The sequence below is a fragment of the Chenopodium album genome, chromosome 13, assembly GCF_948465745.1.
Source record: "Chenopodium album chromosome 13, dcCheAlbu1.1, whole genome shotgun sequence".
Taxonomy (NCBI): Eukaryota; Viridiplantae; Streptophyta; class Magnoliopsida; order Caryophyllales; family Amaranthaceae; genus Chenopodium; species Chenopodium album.
The window spans coordinates 39,698,328-39,719,719 of NC_137846.1; the positions used below are offsets into that span (position 1 = coordinate 39,698,328).

The 21,392-nt window shown below is 33.4% G+C and overlaps 1 protein-coding gene and 1 pseudogene across 1 annotated transcript; one reads left to right on the top strand and one right to left on the bottom strand.

The window, feature by feature from the left end:
* Nucleotides 1–8,046: 8,046 nt before the first annotated feature.
* On the top strand, nt 8,047–12,373 carry LOC145576643 (cytochrome P450 CYP72A219-like). The gene is made up of 5 exons (XM_081634364.1): nt 8,047–8,369; nt 8,669–8,886; nt 10,803–11,047; nt 11,338–11,722; nt 11,846–12,373. Exons 1-5 carry the CDS (start codon nt 8,078–8,080, stop codon nt 12,269–12,271), a joined length of 1,566 nt encoding a protein of 521 aa, XP_081490490.1. The 5' UTR covers nt 8,047–8,077; the 3' UTR covers nt 12,272–12,373.
* Nucleotides 12,374–14,650: 2,277 nt separating this feature from the next.
* Nucleotides 14,651–15,103, bottom strand: LOC145575496 (putative mitochondrial protein AtMg00860 pseudogene; annotated as a pseudogene).
* Between the last annotated feature and the right edge of the window lie 6,289 nt (nt 15,104–21,392).

The window sequence follows — 21,392 nt, forward strand, 5'->3', positions numbered from 1 at the left end:
ACAAAAAAAAAAAAAAAAAAAAAAGGTTAAAAAAGTCAAACAATTACTATATTCCATGAAAAAAGTCGCCTTTTAAATGTAGTGAGTTTTTCGTCAAAAAATAAATAAATATATATACTGAGTTGAATTTAACCCAATATACTGACCCGACCCGAATTTGACCCGAAAATTGACCCAACCCGAACTGACCCGACCCAAACTTGACCCGACCCGACCCGATTATCGGTCGACCCGAAATTAACCCGAAACCCGAAATGACCCGACCCAACCCGAACATGACCCGATAACTTTTTGCTCGAACTTGACCCGACCCGAAATGACCCGACCCATACCCGACCCGAATGACCCATTTGCCAGGTCTACCAGAGAGTGAGATTGGAGGTAGATGAAGCCAGTGATTTTTATTACTTCCTCTGTTTCTTATTAGATCCATTACTATTGATATTGTGGACTCCTAAAGTCCTAAGCAATTTTTGGAGTACAGAGAGATAGAGAGAAAAAATAATGAGGATCCATGTGTGATATTAAAAAAAAGATATACAGAGATCGAATTAGTTGACTAAAATGGAAAGTGATGCATTTAAATTGAAACTTTCATACATAAAAAGTGACGCATCTAATAAAAAATAGAGGAAATATATAATTAGAGGCCGACGTCAAAATCTGACCTGACCAACCCGATTAATCCAATCTCACGCGAAATTACTCGATTCAGATCCTATCTTGCATGGACACAGTACAATAATTTAGCATTATTCAATATTGAAATGGATATAATTGACCCGACCGGACCCGACCCGACTCGACCTATCCAAACTCGAAATAGTTAACTAAATTGACACTTCTATAAATAATATATATGGAGTATTTTTCCTTTGCGGTCAATGTTAAAGTTGTCCTTTCAAACTGCATTAAATTTATAGGTCGGGATTTACTTATGATAGGGTATGGTTTAGTTTGTTTTGGACCAAATAGTAACACAGTTTGGTTCGGTTTATTTGAAAAATCCCAAATCGAATTAATACGGTTGGGCTACATATCAAATTAAATTGTAAACCGAACTTTTATACTTATTGGTAAAATAATCGTTACAAAGTAATAAGTTCTTGCAGAGTATAAATTTAGAGAATACTATAAAATTTGAAAACATTGTTTTGCAAATCGAATTGAAATAACACCGCAAATTAGAAAGGTATAGCAATCTACAGAGTCGTCCTTTTTTTTTTTTTTTTTAAAGGTTAGATGACTCTACTAAATCGGCACTTTATAGCCTAAGTCAGTCTAACTCCGTGGGTTAACGCTTGAAAGTAGAGGGGGAAGGTACATGGATTCTCATACTTCCAAACAAATGTAATTGATGGAGCTCAAACTCGTGACCTTAAAGTAATAATACTCGTAACTTCGTAAGTCTTGGAAAGGGACTAAGTGAGTACTTAACGAATAATACGAAGTATATCTTGGATCCACCAAAGATAACATTTTAGTCAACAAGTACAATGAGTCAATGACACACCACTTTGAGTGGCCCATCTCTAGAAAGAGAAACAGATGAGAGAGAATTGTAGTCGTTCTTTTAACATTGGTATGAGTACTACTCTTACTAAATTGTAGAAGCTACGATCCTTTGTAATGGTTTTTTTTTTAAGGCGCATGCCCATAATATTTCAAAAGTATTTATAGTAAGGGATAATTTTCTTATTATTAATATTTTGCAGGAAATTAAAGGGCCAGTGCTCGTGGAAAATTCATCTACTCTGATGGAAGACGTCAAGAAGTTGATTCGAAATTTCACGTATGTTGATTCTATCCACATTTATAGGGAGGGCAATAGAGAAACAAACTGTGTTGCTTTTTTGGGTCATTTGATGCAATCTTACCAAGATATCGATCCGTTCATAGATAGTAAATTTTCTTTTTTTATATATTCTGATAAGTTAGGGTATATATAGACTTGAGAGAATACTATCCTAATTTCTTGTTTACCTTTTCATTAAAAAAAAAGTACAATGACACACCAGATTTGTCTACCCTTTATTCGATTAGGTTATTAACAATTAAAATTATAAGAACCATTAACAGTGCCAGACAACATATGCTCAAAAATTCTAAACTTTTCATCTTTAAAAAACCAGTAATAATAATAAACAAATTTGATCTTCGTTTAGGAGTAATTGGATATGAAAAGTTGGATTATTCTAGAAAAATAAAAAAATTGGATTACATTAATAGAATTAGATCAGATATGTTTTTTTACTGAATGAGAAAGCTTAATCTTATTTAACATAAGGAGTAAAAATCTAATTTGACAATAAACTTGTCATTATCTTATTGATAATAAAATGATCGACATAGAGTGAAAAAAAAAATGGTAATTTGATGGGGTTATCAATTGATTGTGATTATTTTTTTTTTTTTTTTTTTGGGTTATTTAGAGAGCCACAAGGGCAGAGGTGAGAATCAATCCCAGGATCTTCTGAAATTGGGAGGGAAACTCTAACCACTTAAGCTATACCTCGCTCTCAATTGAGTGTGATATGTGAAGTTGCCTTAAAACTTTCATAGTTTACGTGGGAGAATAAATTGCTATCTACTTTCTTTCTTTATGTTTTTTGTCTTTCATTAATCAAAAGAGTCTTCAACCATATGTAATAGGAAAAAAAAAGCCTTCACCTAATACTCTCTCTATTTTTAAATACTAACTTTATTTCTCAATGTGCGAAATTTAAGAAAAAATAGAAGAAAATAACAAAAATGAAGATAGGGGGTAAGTGGAAGAATAAAAAATTATAAAAAGCAAAAGTAGTTGAGAAATAGATGGGAGGAAATATGAAATTAAAAAAAATATATCGTTTATGCTGGGTTCACAAATTGAGATAAATGAATAAAATATTGTAAAATATTTTCAAATAAAAAAAATAAAGCAAGTATTTAAAAATGTCAGAAAATAAAAAGTGGAGCAACTTTTAAAAAACGGAGGGAGTACCTATTAATATTAGCCACGTAAATCTATATGTAGACTTGTAAATATTTCCCCTGGATATCCAGACTACTACATACAGTCATACACAATCACTTTACTAGGGATTGCGGCATGCAACATTGATAAGTCAAAGTACTAGTATAGAAATTTTGTGTAGAACTACCCTAAAGATAGACTATTTTGGGAACAACTACACATTTTCAAAAATATTGTTTAGAACTACCCGTAAGATCGCAAAAGTTTGTCTAACACTACCCATTAACGGTTTCTATCCAATTGAGCCGTTTGTGGGGCCCACTTCTACGGATTCCCACCCAAACAACTCTCCTCCTCAACTATCTCTCTCCTCCTTGTACTTTCCCTCCATTTTCACTCCTCTTCTTTTACCTTCCACCATTCACCATCTTAAACTAACCTAAGTAAATCTCCAAAAATTCATCCCCTTTTTGGAAAATTAACAAGGTCTATAACCCTTTTCTTTGCTGTCTATGTCTTTCCTCTTCATCTTCTTACTGCTTTGGGTAATTATATGTCAGAGGGTGAAACTATCAATGGTTAAAGGAAAGGGAAAAGTAAATGCTAAAATTATTGTGAAATTCGTAGCATTTAAGCTATAAATTGTTGTGGAAAATCCTAATTTTCTATTGCTCAGATTAGAACCCTAAATTTTAATTGACGAAATAAGAAAAACCCCTAATTTAATTCAAGCCATAAACCCTAGAAATTAAAATCCCTAAACTGAATTGAAGCCCTAAACCCTAAAGTGAATCCCTAATCCCTAAATTGAATCCCTAATTATGTTAATTAAAGTAAATTAAGAATCCTAAACCAATTAAATATACCAAGAATTGAAACAATAACTTAAAACATTTCCATATTTAGTGATAAATTGTGTTGAATTTAGATTTTTGGATGAGTTTAGAGGGAAAGTAATGAAGGAGGAGAGAATTGAGTGGGAAACCGTAGGAGTGGGCCCCACAAACGACTCAATTGGACGAAAACCGTTTATGGGTAGTGCTAGACAAACATTTTCCATTTTATGGGTAGTTTTAAACAATATTTTTTAAAATGGGTAGTTGTTCACAAATTAGCCTATCTTTAAAGTAGTTTTACGCAAAATTTCCTACTAGTATATTTTTGGAAAAATTGACATAAATAATCCCACCTTTTAGTGGTCTGCTCATATTAGTCACACATTTCAATTAACTCATAATAATCCCAACTTCAAGGCCCATCAGTTTTAATTGAACCCTCTTCACTTATGACCTGCTACACCAGATAACTTGCTGACGTGGCATTTGGGTTGAATTCTTCTTTATTTTTTTTCCCGTTTTAAAAGCTACTCTTCCTTATTTCCTTTTCCCTATGTTGTTCTTCGAATTTTTGCTCCATCAATTAATCTCTTCTCTTCAAATTCCTCTCTGAATAAAAAAAGTATGCAAGCAAAAATTTGGGAGTTCAAATGTCTAGTGGCAAACAAAAATCTGTCATGTCTGGTACCCCCTCCGTTTTTAAATACTTGTTCCAGTTTTCTTTCTCGACCGTTTTGAAATACCTGTTCCATATCCTTATTTGGAATATTTTTACAATATTTAATTCATTTCTCTCACCTAGTGGACCCAACATAAATCATTATTTATTAATTTCATATTATCTCTCCTCCAATTTTCTCCATTACTTTTACATTTTACAATATTTTTTATACTTCAACCTATCCCACTACCTCCATATTTTATTATTTTCTCCTATTTCTCCTAAAACTCCGTACATGAAAAAATAGAGCAAGTATTTAAAACCGGAGGGAGTACTCATGAAGGTCAACTTCATATGTCATCCCCTGCCCTCCCAAATACACTAAGCTTGTAAAATTTTGCTTAAAGAACCCATCATGCCAGAACTTTAAGGTAATTTCATCATCCATTCCAGCAATCTATACACTAACCCCAATCTAAAAAAAAAAAATCATTATAAATAAAATTAAAATACGAATTTTAATTTTAAAACTTAAATTAACTACAATTACAAATAATCCAACAAAAATACCAACATAATATGCATTCTATTTCAAAAATCTCATCAAAGGGACCAAGCTTTCGTCAATTATGCAAACATACAATAAAAGGACCAAGCAATTCCAATTATACATGAAATTCCATGAAATTTAAGGTTTTAGAAAGCATAGCTTTAATGGAGCTTTGCCTTACACACCTCCAGCTGTCCATACGCTGCCCTATAGACGTACCAATCTTCAGTAATGGCAACAATCAAAGGTTCTTTTACATTATTTTTTTTTTGAATAAATGCCACATAAGCAAGTAACCGGGTGTAGCAAGTCATAAGTGAAGAGGGTCTAATTAAAACTAATAGGTCTTGAAGTTGGGATTATTATGAATTAATTTAAAGGTGGGATTAATATGAGTAGACCACTAAACAATGGGATTATTTAAGTCAATTTTTTCTATATTTTTTTTACTAATACTTCTCATATCTCATATCTCCTATCCCTAAAACCTTAATCTAGAAAATTTTATCGATTTTACAAGTGAAAAGGTTCAATCTTTATTTCTTGAACGTCTTTTTTCTTCATTTTTTTTTGTTTTTCGTTTTATAATAATTCTTAGAGGAACTTTTCTCGTCATTCGAAAAAAGGAAGAGGTTTTTTTAGTCTTCTCAAAAAGATTTTTCTCCTACATAAAACGCGAGATTTTTCTTCACTTTTTGAGGGATCGGAGAATTTGTCTTTTTGTGTGATATATTGTTGTAAAGTTGTTTTATGGTTAAATATTTTTGTGAGATTTGAGAAGAGGTTAATCTTTCAATTACAATCAGATGCATAAATCATGTTAGATTTCGGGAAAACTCCTCAGATTGGAGTGTGTACCATTGATTCAATATATAGAGTTTACAATGCTAGGTCTAATCACGTTAGGAAACCTAGTACGAGAAGGATACAAAATATACATTAAATATATCCTAATCTATGACAAATATTATCATAAATATAATATCTATCACACCCCCGCAGTCGTAGCGGGAGGAGGTCGTACGCCAACACCGGACCTAAAATCAAGATATAATTCTCGTGGTAGGCCTTTAGTGAAAATGTCCGCAAACTGATATCTAGAAGGAACATGCAAAACCCGAACTTGCCCCAAAGTAACCTTTTCTCGAACAAAATGAATATCCATTTCCACATGTTTGGTGCGTTGGTGTTGTACCGGGTTTCCAGAAAGGTAGATAGTATTGACATTATCACAATAAACAATAGTAGCCTGCCGCAGAGGACAATGTAACTCAAGTAAAAGATTACGAAGCCAACACGCCTCAGAGACAACATTTGCGACGCCTCGATATTCTGCTCTGCACTCGATTTAGACAAAGTATGTTGACGCTTAGATGACCAAGACACGAGGCCGTCCCCAAGAAAACAACAATAGCCCGATGTGGAACGTTGGGTATCGGGACAACCTCCGCAGTCAGTGTCAGTGTAAGTAATCAATCGATGAGAAACAGTCGGATATAAATGTAAGTAATCAATCGATGAGAATGCGTTTCAATGCCTCATAATGAGGTTCCCGAGGATCATGCATAAAAAGACACACCTGTTGTACCTCATATGCAATATCTGGCCTGGTGAAAGTGAGATACTGAAGAGCACCTGCTAAACTGATCCCGAAAAGGTGGTCTTGCATCTGCACTAAGTTTGGACTTAGTGTCAACTGGAGTGGTTGCAGGTTTACAAGAGGCCATACATGCACGCTCTAAAATCTCCTGTGCATACTTTTCCTGTGAAAGTAGCAAATATGAAGGAGTACGGATCACTGCAATCCCTAAAAAAAACTCAGAGGCCCCAAGTCAGACATAGGAAACTCTGTTTGTAACTGAGAGATGATCCTTGTACGTAACTTGTCAGATGAGGTAGCTAAAATAATATCATCAACATATAGAAGCAAATATGCCATATCATCACCCTGCCGAAAAGTAAAAAGAGAGTTGTCACTCTTAGCAATGACAAAACCCAATTTGATCAGAAAATTTGCAAAAACGCTGGTACCAAGCTTTTCTGGGAGCTTGTTTCAAACCATATAGAGCGTTTCGGAGCCGACAAACATGAGAGGGAGCTCTCCGATCAATAAAACCCGGGGGTTGATGCATATAAACAGTTTCCTGCAAATCACCATGTATTTTTTGACATCTAATTGATGAATCTACCACTTTTTAGCCATGGCTAAACTTAGAACAGTACGAATTGTGGCCGGTTTAACTACCGGACTGAAAGTCTCATCACAGTCCACACCAATTTCCTGCGACCTGCCATCACATACAAGACGAGCTTTGTGCCTTTCGAGGTCACCATCAGACGAAAATATTTTTCACAACTATAATAGATTGATCTGAAAGTCTCATCACAGTCCACACCAATTTCCTGCGACCTGCCATCACATACAAGACGAGCTTTGTGCCTCTCGAGGTCACCATCAGACGAAAATCTTTTTCACACCAGAGTTCTAAATTAATTTCGAACACACCAGAGTTGTCGAGGAGAGCACAAACGTCACTAGTGACGTAATAGATTTGCCATTAGCGATCCCGATCCCTTTAATTGCGATGTTTGGAGTCAATAAGTCAGTGTCTAATACTGTTAATATTCTGCTTTAAGACTTTTCCTTACTATGAATACGTAATTAATCTGACAACTAGACTAATGCCTAATTATAAGGTAATTAACAAATTATATTTCATTAAAATACTCCGTTGGATTATAACAAGTAACGTAGGAAACATCATAGGCGGTTGCATTTGTCTTGAAGCCTAAGCTAGTTAGAGTTGCATGGTCCATTTGAATATTCAAACCTTATAAGTTATAAATAATACTACTCATTATTTCTACTCCACATACTATATCTTTATTTTCATATCTCATACTCTCTTTTTATCCCTTCATTCCTCTTGTGTATTGAAACAAAGATATATATATATATATATATATATATATATATATATATATATATATATATATATAAGAAAAATATACAAATTAAAGGTTAGGACAGTCTTCTCTAAATACTAAATTCGACCATAATTTTTGAAAAGTGTATGGCATATATGCAACTGACAAGCACGTCTATAGCAATTTCCTTGGCATGTATTGTATTAGTGAGTGTGTCATGGTGTGTGTTAAATTGGGTATGGTTTAGGCCAAAAAGGTTAGAAAGATGCCTTAGAAATCAAGGGTTTAAAGGTAATTCTTATAGGCTATTACATGGAGACACTAAGGATAGAGCTACTATGACTATGGAAGCCAGAGTAAGCCCTCCTTTGCCTGATTTGTCCAATGATTATCTTCCACGTGTCCTCCCGTTCTTCCATCAAACTCTGAACAAATATGGTATGTTTGCTCTCAAAATAATATCAATTTAATTAATTGTTAAATTCTTATGATTTTATCATGTTTGCTTAAACAAAATGAGCAAATGAATATTGTTCATTTTACATATAAAAATTAGTAGAGTTGTTTCGTTCACTTTTCTTATTTGTACTCAATGATCAAACTTGTCAAGTTATAAGAACATAACCAATTTATTCATTTGCGTGACTGATTAACCAAATAAACAACAATTGTACATCATTTTTTTTTAATGTTATTTATATCTTATAAAACATCCACTCCGTATGTAAATTTTACAGGTAAAAGATGTTTTGTATGGAATGGACCAGTGCCATTGGTGACGATTGCGGAACCAGAGTTAATAAGAGAAGTGTTCATGAAGTTCCACGAGTTTCAAAAGCCAAGGACTAACCCTCTTTTAGAGAAGGTTGCCTCTGGTTTAGTTATGTTAGAGGGCCGATTATGGGCTACAAGGAGGAAGCTTCTTACTCCAACTTTCCACATGGACAAGCTTAAGGTTATATTCCATACTTCTTACATTTTTCACTTCTTTTTTGTACTCGTATAAAACCAACTGCTACTTAATATTCGGTCTACGATTTTTTAAAATCAATACTTCCTAACACAGTCACTTTTTAAGTATTTTCTTACTTTTAGATTTAAATTCGTGACCTACTGACCTTTGAGTTATTTTAGTATTTATTTTATATTTAATGATAATTAAAAGTTTAAACTTATGGTTTTAACCCATAATTAGTTTAATATATACTATCAATCTATCATATAGGTTAAATATCAATTGGGCAAGTTTGAACATGTGGAATGCCATCTAGAATATGGCCTTGTAAGTGAGAAAAGTGTAATTGGGGTTTAGAAATTTAAGAAAATTGTGTAAGTTATAAGTAAGAATACGAATAAAAAGGGGTATGTATCAATAGATAGAAGTGAATTTAATAGAATCAATCCAATTTTATGGTCATGGCCGGTTATTGTTGTCATCGTATATGACGTTAGATCAAAGTTGGCACTGTGCTTTCTCGACTAGTGTAGGATAAGGTTTAATTTAAGAACAAAGCATATCCCTTACAAATATATGATACGATAATATATACTTTTTCCGTTTTTGTAGTTGACATTGGTAGAGTATAAAACATATTCCTGGGCCTCAATCATCACCTTAATCTTTTAGTTGAGTTGGTTCTCTATTATGGTATCAGTGCCAACGTGACATAGAGGTTACGGGTTCGAATCTCATGTTAGAGGACCAACTCAACCAAAAGCTTAAGCTGATGGTTGAGGCCCAGGAATATATTTTATAATCTATCAGACATCCTTTGATTTTTACACAATTCATACGCTACACTTTGACTCGCGTTTGTGATTTATACATACGATAAAATATAGTCATGTGGGGTCTTGTCTCGCCTTTGTGATTTATACATACGATAAAATATAGTCAGTTATGTGGGATCTTGTTTGAATTGTCTTGATGTATAATTTATTAATATCCACTTTTTATATTTAACAATGTTGATAATAAGAGTTATTAAGCGTCAAAAACATGCGTTGACAAGCGTGATGATAAAAGTGTCAACTAAAAAAAAATCAAGTATATGAGTGCATACAAGTTTTAAAATGATTAAAAAAAAATATCAAACAAGAAAAAAATACTACCTTTATGCACCTATCGCTTGTGAACCATAATATTAATAAAGAATTGTTGACTTCTCATAGAAATCAAATGTGTGGTGCATAAGCATTGGTTACACATTGTAAATGCAACACAATAGTTTCTTATTACATTATTCATTTATTTATTCTATTTTATTGATGGTACATTTTTCATCTTGTCGCATACTCCCTTTATCCCATAAGCTTGACACAATTGCCATTTTCGTCTGTCTTAAAATACATGACACGTTACTAAATATTATTATGGAATAGGATCACTAATAAAAACAATATTTACCCATACTTTCTTTGGAACCCCAAAGCTCAATTAAATCCTACATTTTATCTCTCCTCATTACTGTCAATGCAACTCCCCCACTTTAATTTTGTTTTCTTATAATATAAAATACAAAAGAGAATTCTTTATATAATAAACAAATGTTTTAAATAGATTCACTTGTACTTTTCTTAAAACTACTTGTCCATCCCAACATCCCCAATATTATAGGATGGAGAGAGTATTAATTTAACAATGCTTAAGGGTCTGTTCACTTCACCTTAATTTTAGTTTAGTTCAGTTTAGCTCCAATCAGTTCAGTTCAATTTAGCTCCCAATTTTCCTCTCTCATAAAATATTCAGTTCAGTTCACTTCAGTTTAATAAATGTGAACAAGTCCTAAATAAATACTGTCACAAGAAATGTATTCTTTTGTACTATATATACGTATTAAAAATTATTCTTTGTTTTGGTATATTTTGCAGTTTATGCTTCCAGCATTATGGGAAAGCTCCAATGCTATGGTTAAAGAGTGGGAAGAAATGGCATCGAAGACAGGTTCATGTGAAATAGAAGTGTGGACATATTTTCGTAAATTATCTGCTGATCTTATTTCTAGAGCTGCATTTGGAAGTAGTTACGAAGAAGGGAAGCGAATATTCGAGCTATTAATCGAACAAATACAAATTGCAATTCCTGTTTTTAATGCAGTTTATATCCCCGGCTGGAGGTAATTTAAAACTAGTACGTCGTACTTGCATGTTTTATTGAATGCGTGTGTGCGAGGGTATTGTTAGAATAAACTAATTAATGTTCATATTATTTAAAGCAAATAGGTAAAAGTTGAGATTATTTTTATCACTTTTTTCAAATTTTTATCGAAATAAAGCTCTTTTTTTTTATGATACTTGCTTAATTATGTTGAAATTTATTAATCTATGCTAAGTTAATGTTTTATAACTAAGAACTTGTCAATACTACAAAGAGTATTTAGTTGGAATTTTTCATTTTGTGGTTTAGGTTTATCCCAACCAAGGCAAATAGAAGAATTGTGGAAATTGACAAGGAATGTCGCACTCTACTAAACGGTGTTATTGATAAGAGGAAGAAAGCAATAAAAGGAGGAGAAAAACCAAAGGATGACTTGTTGGGATTGTTACTGGAATCAAAGTTTCAAGACAATGGACTTAATAACAAAAAACACATTGAGTTGAGCATTGAAGAGGTGATTAATGAAAGTAAGTTGTTCTACTTAGCTGGCAAAGGCACCACTTCAACGTTACTTGTATGGACAATTATTATGCTTGGAAAGTATCAAGAATGGCAAGCTCGAGCACGAGAAGAGATATTAAACACATTTGGGAATTGCATCCCGGATTTTCAAGGATTGAATCATCTAAAAACTGTAAGTGTTAAGGTTATACGAAGTATATATTAACTCAGAAAAAAAAAGATGACATTTTTTTTATAAACCATAGGTTTGAAATTAACATGTTCTTATAACTTATTTCTTGTCTTATCTTTTAAGGTAAACATGATACTTCAAGAGGTTCTTCGATTATATCCCCCGGTTTTAGAAATAAGTCGTACAGTTACAGAAGATATTAGAGTAGGAGATGTGTTCTTACCGGCGGGAGTGTTAGTCAATCTTCCAATAGCCCTCATCCAACAAGATGAGAAACTATGTGGTGATGATGCTAAAGAATTTAACCCATTAAGGTTTAGTGAAGGGATCTCCAAGGCAACAGAAGGGAACATGTCATTTTTCTCATTTGGTTGGGGGCCAAGAATATGCATTGGATCGAATTTCGCCATGACTGAAGCCAAAATGACATTAGCCTTGATTCTACAACGATTCTCTTTCGAGCTTTCACCTTCCTATGTTCATGCTCCATCGACCATTGGAGGTCTTAGACCACAATTTGACGCTCCTATTGTCTTTAATCGATTATAGGGAAAATAAAACTCATGTAATTTTACTTACCATAGTCATTCATAATAACATTGTTGTGAAAATAAATTTAAGGTTCTAATTTAACTTGGTTTTAAAATGTAACCAATTACTTACAACATCTTTTCTTTAATTTCTTGCATATTTTTTCATGTTATGAGTATATATATATGCTTTATCTAAACATTGTTCTCAGAATTCGAATTTCGGTGGGCTTGGCCTTCATCGAATATTAGCCCTAAAGTACAATTTTTTTTTCTTTTTTCCTAATCTATATTTCAAAGTCATTTGACACTATCATATTGCTTAACTAAAGGGAGTGATCAACAATGGTAGGTGTAATAGTACACTCAATGTGAACTGGAATCTCACTCTAATCTCACTAGAACAAGTGAATTCAATGAAGAAACTCCATTGATGAGCTGAGAAGAATACAAGGATTTACAGAGAAAATGTTGAGGAAGAAGAAAGGGGTTTTTATTTCACAAAATGATTGAATGAGTTTATTACAATGATTACATGTATTTATACCCTGTAAAAGACTTAGAAATATCTAAAAATATCTCTAACAGCCTATCACACCAAGTACATGTTATAACTAACTTTGTTGACTCAGCAAAGCTTACAACTAACTAATTCCTCCTTTTGCAATCCCCCCCCCCCCCCCCGTTGAAAACAAACTTGTCCTCAAGTTTGAATTACAAAATCAGGAAACTTTTCCTCAAAATTTTCAGCAAACTCCTAAGTGGCCTCTGAAGCATGGCAATTTTTCCATTTGACCAAATACTGTACAACAGCTCGATTTTGATGCTTAACCACTCTTCTCTCTAGGATAGTCTCAGGTTCTCATTCCTCTTCTTCATCCTTACCATGCAACCAAGATGAAATGTGAGCAACTGCAGGGATCACTCCTCTAAATTTCTTTAATTGAGAAACATGAAAGACTGGATGTATCTAAGCATCCTTAGGTAATTTCAGTTTATAAACCACCTTCTTAATAGCTTCAGCAATCTGAAAAGGACCATAAAACTTTGAAGACAGCTTATCATGTGAACCTTGCGTAAGAGATTTGCGTAAGAGATTTCTGTTTGTAAGCTTGCAGTTTTAACCAAACCTAGCTTCCTACAGCAAACACTCTGTCACTTCTCTTCTTATCAGCCTGAGCCTTCATCCTGTCCTAAGCTCTTCTCAAGTGAAATTTCACTTTTTGCAATATTTCTTCCCTTTTTTGTAGAGACCTATCAACAGCAGCAACTTTAGATTCTCCAGGTACATATGGCAAGTGCAGAGGAGGTGGTTGACTGTACACAATCTCATATGGAGTCATTTGACATGAAGTGTGAAAAGTTGTATTGTACCACCACTCAGCCAATGGCAACCATTTACTCTAATTCTTAGGGCATTCCCTAGTCATGCACCTCAAATAGGTCTCCAAACACCTATTCATTCTTTCAGTTTGACTATCTGTTTGAGGATGGTAAGCTGAAGATAACAGTAAATCAGTACCTTGCAACTTAAACAAAGCTTTCCAGAAGTTTCTTAAGAATACTGCATCTCTGTCACTAGCTATTGATCTAGGGCAGCCATGTAACTTGAACACCCCATCCAAATAAGCTTGAGCTACTTCCAATGTTGTATCATGATGAGACAAAGCCATGAAATGGGCATACTTGCTGAATGTGTCAACTATAACAAAGATAACATCCTGTCCAAAAGAAACAGGTAACTCTCCAATAAAATCCATGGAGATATCAACCCACACTTCTTGAGGAATAGGCAAAGGTTGTAATAAACCAGGACTAGCAACATTTTCAGTATTATTAGCCTGACAGAATAAACAATTTCTTACAAAGTGAGTTATAAAAATAGAATAACCCCTTAACTTTCACCAAGGTAGCATCTCTACCAGATTCTCCACCCTATCCAGAACTGTGTAGCCACTGAAGTATTGCTACTTTCGCTCATCATCTGGCCCCACTACTAACTTGCCTTTCCTTTTCAACAACCCATCTTGAATAGCATAGTTAGGAGTAGTAATTCCTTGATAAAGGAACTGAAACAAAGCAGTAGTGTTCAAGTCCAGCTCATAACTGTCTCTCAGCTTTTGTGCTAGATTAGAGTCAAGCACTGTCAAAGCCATGCACAATAATTCTGCACCAATTACTCTTGACAAAGCATCTGCTACCAGATTTCACTTCCTTTCTTGTATACAATCTCATAGCTGAATCCCATAAGCTTAGACAACCATAGCTGCTTAAATGGTGTTGAGATCTTTTGCTGTAAAAGCCACTTGAGACTTTTCTGATCAGTTCTAATGATAAAATACTACCCCATTAAGTACTGCTCCCACTTCTGAACAACTGTAATTACAGCAAGTAATTCTTATTCATAAACAGATAACTTCTGTCGTCTAGGTCCCAATTCCTTACTCAAGAATGCCAAGGGATCACCAGCTTGCATCAGAATTGCCCCAATACCTTTTTTTGAAGCATCAGTTTCAACCTCAAATACTTTTGAAAAATATGGCAGAGCTAAAACAGAAACTAAACTCAAAGCTGACTTCAATTCTTCAAAAGCTTGCTGATGTATATCAGTCCATTTAGACTCTCCCTTCTTCAATAATTGAGTTAAGGGTTTACTGATATAGCCGTAACCCCTAACAAACTTTCTGTAGTAACCAGCCAACCCTAAAAAACTTTTCAATTCCTTAACATTCTTAGGAATAGGCCAATTCCTAACAGCTTCAATCTTCCTAGGATTAGTTTCTACCCCCATATCAGAGATAAAGTGACCCAAGTATTCAACCTTGTCAATAGCAAAACAACATTTACTCATCTTTGCATACAAGGTATGTTGCTTCATCAAATCAAAAACAGCTTTAAGGTGAATCAAATGCTCCTAGAGAGACCTACTATAGATCAATATATATCATCAAAGAAGACTAACACGCATTTCCTGAGAAGTGGCCTGAAAATGTGATTCATCTAACTTTGGAAGGAAGTTGGGGCATTTTTAAGCCCAAATGGCATTATTAAAAACTCATAATGGCCATTATGGGTTTTAAATGCAGTCTTAAACACATCTCCATCATGAACTCTCAACTGATGTTAACCGGCCCTTAGGTCAATCTTACTAAACACTCATGACCCGACTAGCTCATCAATAAGCTCATCTACTACAGGGATTGGAAACTTGTCCTTCATTGTCTTCTTAATAAGCTCTCTATAATCCACACATAACCTCCAAGTTCTATCTTTATTCCCCACCAAAATAACTGCAGAGGCAAAAGGGCTGCAGCTATCTTGAATTATGTCCTGATCAAGAATTTCTTGCACTAATTTTTCAATGATATCCCTTTGAGCTAAAGGATACCTGTAGGGCCTAATACTCACTGGATTTGTCTCAAATTCTAAAGGAATTCTATGATAAAAAACTCCCCTACTAGGTGGCAGGGACTTAGGTTCCTAAAAAATATCCTTATATTCTTGTAAAAGATTAGCCACAATAACAGGAACACTAGAAACCTCAGTATTACAGCAAAAAATTCCAGAAGTTTCCTATTTTGATGCTATTTGTAGGAAATATAGTTGTGCAAGTTGACTGAGTAACTTTTTAGTATTCTGACTCACAGAAACAATAGGTTTTCTAGGTTTCCCCTCCGTAAAACATGGTGTTCACCATGGTAATCAAATTCCATGATCAACTTCTTTAAATTATTCCAACTTATACTTCCAAGTGTACTTAGCCACTGTACTCCAAGCACCATATCACAACTTCCTAAGGAAATAAGAAGCATATCAAACTTGAATTCTGTATGCTAAAGTGACCACACAAAATTCTTACACACACTCTAACATGCCAAATGATTCCCATCTGCAATAGTGACAGCTTAGGGGGAAATTCTCTCAGTCTGTAACCCCAAACGGTTTGCCATTTCCAAATGTGGTACCCGTTTTTTTTTAATAATTATAATTAGAAGTCAAAATCCCACATAAGTCGATAGTTTGACTAAAAAAAGGAGTTAGAGTCGCCACTCAATTTTTGCCCGAATAAAGACGGTCTTTTTTATGATCGTTTTCAAATAGAAAACAACATTGACTCCATTAGGTGAGGCACTATATAAGTATGGTCTTAGGAAATTAGAGATCTAGGTATGGGGTATAAGTTAGGAAGATCGAACGTTTGGAACTCGTTTCTTCCTCTGTTCTAACGAACAAGCTCTTACTAATACGTTGTTAATTGGTTATGGTTATTCACATGCTTTTCCTTAACCTAATGCATAAAAACCCGAAAGTTTCCACATTGTCAATCACACTCAAATGTAAAATAAAAGTGAAATAAACCTTACGATATATGGTGGGTTTGAGCATTAAAGTTGCCCTACGTACCATTCATTGTGGGATTTGAATCCACTCCCAGATCAAAACCCTACGTAGTTCTTACGAACGTCCATTTATACATGGTCAAAAATTTCATACGAGGTTTCGAAAAAGTTTTTTTTTGTCGATCCGTATAGGGTCATTTGAATGAGGCTGACCATTCATGCTTTTAAGATAGAGGTCAATTTATCAAGGTTGAGGAAGTCACTAGAATCAGTGACACCATAGGAGTTTCTTTGAGGAGAATGATTTTTTGTTTATAAAATGCGTTTCAATTAACGACTTTATTTGGGGTTGACCAACTTCCGAAAAGAGATTGTATGGGCTTATTTGAATGTGCTTAAAGGGCATTTTATTTGGCATGAATTGGGAGGAATACGAAGGAAATGTATTTGGTTTGTATGAAATTGACTTATGCAAAATGGACATTTCATATGGCTTAAATCTAAATGATAGGTAGTGAATTGAAAACCTTAATCATGTTAGATTACGTAAGCGATCCATCAGAGATAATGAAACTTTAAAAGTATAATTCTCCGTGGCAAATAGATCATCTTGTAACCTATCATGATTGAATATTCAATTTTACCCTCTTATTTATATAAGCCATAAACCATACTCGAAAGATTTATTTTGTTACTAAAATGATACAAGCATGCAAAGGCATATTTTACTTAATTAAAAGTTAGTAGTCTCTTTATTAAGAAATGCATAAGGAAATTTTGCTCTTCCGAACGGTGATGGAATTAAAACTCAAACAAAAGTTCTTAAAAAAATATAAGGCATTCTATTCCAAAATAAATCAATTATTTATAGTGCTCCTTTCATGTAGCCATAGGATATGAAGAAGACTTAAAAGGAAAAGGTTTTAGTCTTAAGATGATACATATGTGTCTCTTTTTGGATGAGATTAATATTAGTTTAAGGAATGAGTAATTTATAGCTTCCTCAAATGACTTAATAAATTTTTTTTTTTTGAGAAAATTATTTACTAGAGGTATATATATCAGGGTGACACGAATTGTATAATGTTCATTCTTTTCTTTTTTAAAGTTCTTGACAGTTTTATGTTTTCCTGATCTTTCGGACTCTATATCTTACGTTCCAACGATTGGATTTGAGCATATGATATTTATTTGGAAAGGTCTACATGTCTATTATAACATATCAAAAATTGGGATCTATCCACCGGTTGAATTAAGAGATAATGAATTTTCTTTAAAACCACTCCAGTTTGGGTTGTTCATAGGGAATTGGGTGATAATGGTCAAAATACTTCGAAAGTAGCATGTCCCTTTTAATGGTATGTCAAGGACATACATATATATGTTCTTCAAGAAATTATCCTTTTTAGAAGCCATTTGATATGTCAAATAAAAAAGATATTCTTGATTGGGAAGAACAATCTTGAATCAATTTGATATTTTAATACATTGTTTTGTAAAAATCATAGAAAATAGGGTATTCATCCTATGAGGATGTGTGAACCCAATTTAGAAAGCTTAAGGAATCTAATTTCTAGGTAGTCAATTAAAATTTTATTATTAAAAAAATATATTGGTCAAAATTGGAACATGGGCAGACTTGTAGTCAGAAATTTGTGGTGTTAGTAAGCCTTAATGTTTGATTTTTTGTGGATTGGTTATAATTTATTTTTATAAAATTTAAAGTCTCATACTCTTCTAAATACATAAGATTACTGTAAAAAAATTATTTTTTATTTTTATCATGAAAAATGATTTTTTACATAATAAAAAGTAAAGGGGTCAAAAATGGTACTTTGCTAGAATTCCATCATTAATTCTTTAGACCGTCCTTATGCATTTTGTACAATTATCATTACTTCCATTTCGTTTTCTAAATAATGATGATACATACAAGAGTAACAATCAAACAAACCACGTATGCTCACTCTCGAACTCACTCGCGATCGGTCAAATTCTACTTGGTTTCCAAATTAGGAAACCAGCACGTATAGTGCCCTAGGAGGTTATGGAACACACAAAAGTAAAAAATTTAGTAAATCTATGTAAAAATAATTGGAAATCACAAATAAAAGGAAAGAAAATATTATCTTTGACTTTGAGTAGCTATCTTGAGAAATTAGTAAAATTAATGTCAAATATGATCGATGTAATTTGAGGTCAAGTCCTTCTACTATATTTTTCTTATATAATTTTTTTTACTGAATTTTTTTTTTTTTAGATTAACCTTTTTTTTTATATCTAATGCCGAAATAATTTAGACTTCTTTTAAGAGTTTTTTTTTTTTTTAGCAGTTTTCTTTGATTTTCTTCCTCTCCTTTCTTTGTGAAGAGTGGGTGGTATTTATAGGAGCAAATGGGAGCTAAAATACAAAATACAAAGAATATACTACTTATACAGAATAAATATGGAAGAATACAAGAGTAAGGTAGAAATTGTAACAAAATTCATCTTAATGAGGTAGAGGACAAATAGAATTAGCCTACTACCACATGCAAAACTTAATTACTAATTTGACTGAATAAATGACAATGTTACGAATGATTAAAAATAATTAAAAGCACTAATATAATTTAATACAATTATTATTTGATACTACTTTCCTTTGAAGAGTGTATTTTCATGTACTTACTCTTCGTATTTCAAACTTACCATAGCCAAATCAGACTACTACGAAACCCACTTATCAGAAAATAACAAGGAGAAAAATGTTGTTTGCCATTGAATATGGATAGTCATGTCACCTTACCGTTTGGGAAGAAACACAGCTCAGTGATACAACGTATTGTCATATCACACCATTTTCTGATTTTCGTTGCTAAATTACAACCATGGCTTACCATTTTCTTTTTTCTGTATGGATTTGACATATCAAATGAGTGGTAATGACAGAGGTATCTTTGCTTAGAGCCACTCTTTCACTGTCGAATATTGTCGTCATTGCGATAATCAGGAAGAGAAATAGCATGCATACTTACACTTGTTATTTCTAGTGTATGGAACAGAGAAAAGATGAGTCATGAAAGTATAGCTATAATGGTGTTTTGGTGAGGATTTGAAAGGAAGGAAGAAGATGAAAAATGGAGTGGTAGTACGTTAATCACAAAGTTCCATCTAATAAAAACACATTTTATGAGTGAAAGATTAAAATAAAAATTAAAATAAAAAAAAGAAGTTGGGAGGGAGGGAAAGTCGTGACTTTTAGCTTTGGTAATTGTATGCATGCACATTTTCATGCATCTTTGTTTCTTAGTCATTGTTATTTTATTATTATTTTACTTTTTTTTTATAATTATATATTAAATGGTGATTGAAAATATTAGAATAATAATAACAATAGGATACATGAAATCAGTAGTGCTAAACTTTTATCGGGGTTAGAAAATGATAATATAGAAACGGTCACGGTTTTAAAATTGTACGGATTAGAAGGTCAATATTTAAATACTCCTGATCATGATGTGTCAAACGGAATAATTGTTACATACGTCAGTGGTAACAACATTGTTTTTATTTTATTTTTAAAAGATAAACTTATTACTATTACTAGACTAAACAATTACACGATTAGGATGTGATAAAAATACGGATAAGATTTAATTCCTATAAAAGGGAGATTTCCCTTATCCGAAATCACCATTCACCCCTTATCTACCCAAAAACATACTCTTTTCCTTTTCATCTTTGGTCTCCATGGCTCCCGGCAACCAAAACCGTCAGGCTCCATCTCCGTACAACGAGCATTTTCGAGTGCTAAATTTATATTTAGCTTTGATTATGGCGTTAATGGTGCTACTAATGGCATTAATGATTTTCATAATCATGAATAAATGACGACTTGAAGTTTTCAGCACGGAGTGTACAAGGTTCGAGTTGTGCTTCAAATTAACATCGTGTTTTATTCGTAAATAAGAAGTACAAATTGTAAGAGTTTTGTGTACTCCGAAATTATGAATAAACATCACTTGCATTCATCTCTAATTATTGCAGTTGTTGTTAGCATAATTAAATTTGTTATTATAATATGAAATTATGCAAAATTTATTAGTTGATTGAAGGTAAAATAAATAAATAAATAAATAAATAAATAAAAGAAGGTATAAAAATAGGGGATCAAAATTTGGTGTCTACACCAAATCAAGAAAATTGTGTGTACTTCCTGAATCAACAAGTATATGTAAATGTTTTTTCCTAACAAATCCGGTAACTCTCATAGTCTAAAAATTATGACTGCCACTCAAAGCATTCATGGAAATATAAGGTTCCATATTATCCAAATCATCACCCAAAGTATGATCAACTTCTGCCATATCTTCCCCATCACTTTCATTTTCTCCGGGTATCTCAACTAAAAACAATTGGGTCTGTTTAAGTGGGCATTTGTGATTCCTCTCATAGGGCTGATCACAAAAATAACACAACCCCTTGAGTTGTTTTTCTCTCCTCTCTGCTGCAGTAAGGGTGGTATGGGGTTTCTGAGAAGATTTACTAGGTTGAAAAGGAACCATAGTTCTAGAATTTACAGTGCTGGGTTTGGAGGTGGAAGTGGCAGGAAAGGAATTCTTAGAACTATATGTTGAAAGGTGTAGCCACACTCTTAGCTGCTTCTAAACTTTCCTCCTGTAATATAGCAAACTCAACAGCTTCTGCTGGAGTCTGAGGCTTAAAAGCCTTAACAAAGGGCTTAACATAAGGTTTAAGACCCCCAATAAAACTTGCAAGAAAGTAAGAATCAGTTAACCCATGATTCTGTTGCGACAT

Excerpts from the sequence above, each read along its gene's own strand:
- LOC145576643 (XM_081634364.1), top strand. The coding sequence starts at position 8,078 with ATGGCATATATGCAACTGACAAGCACGTCTATAGCAATTTCCTTGGCA. Across the intron at positions 8,887-10,802 it reads TCCACATGGACAAGCTTAAG|TTTATGCTTCCAGCATTATG; the intron begins GTTATATTCCAT and ends TATATTTTGCAG. Across the intron at positions 11,048-11,337 it reads GTTTATATCCCCGGCTGGAG|GTTTATCCCAACCAAGGCAA; the intron begins GTAATTTAAAAC and ends TTTGTGGTTTAG.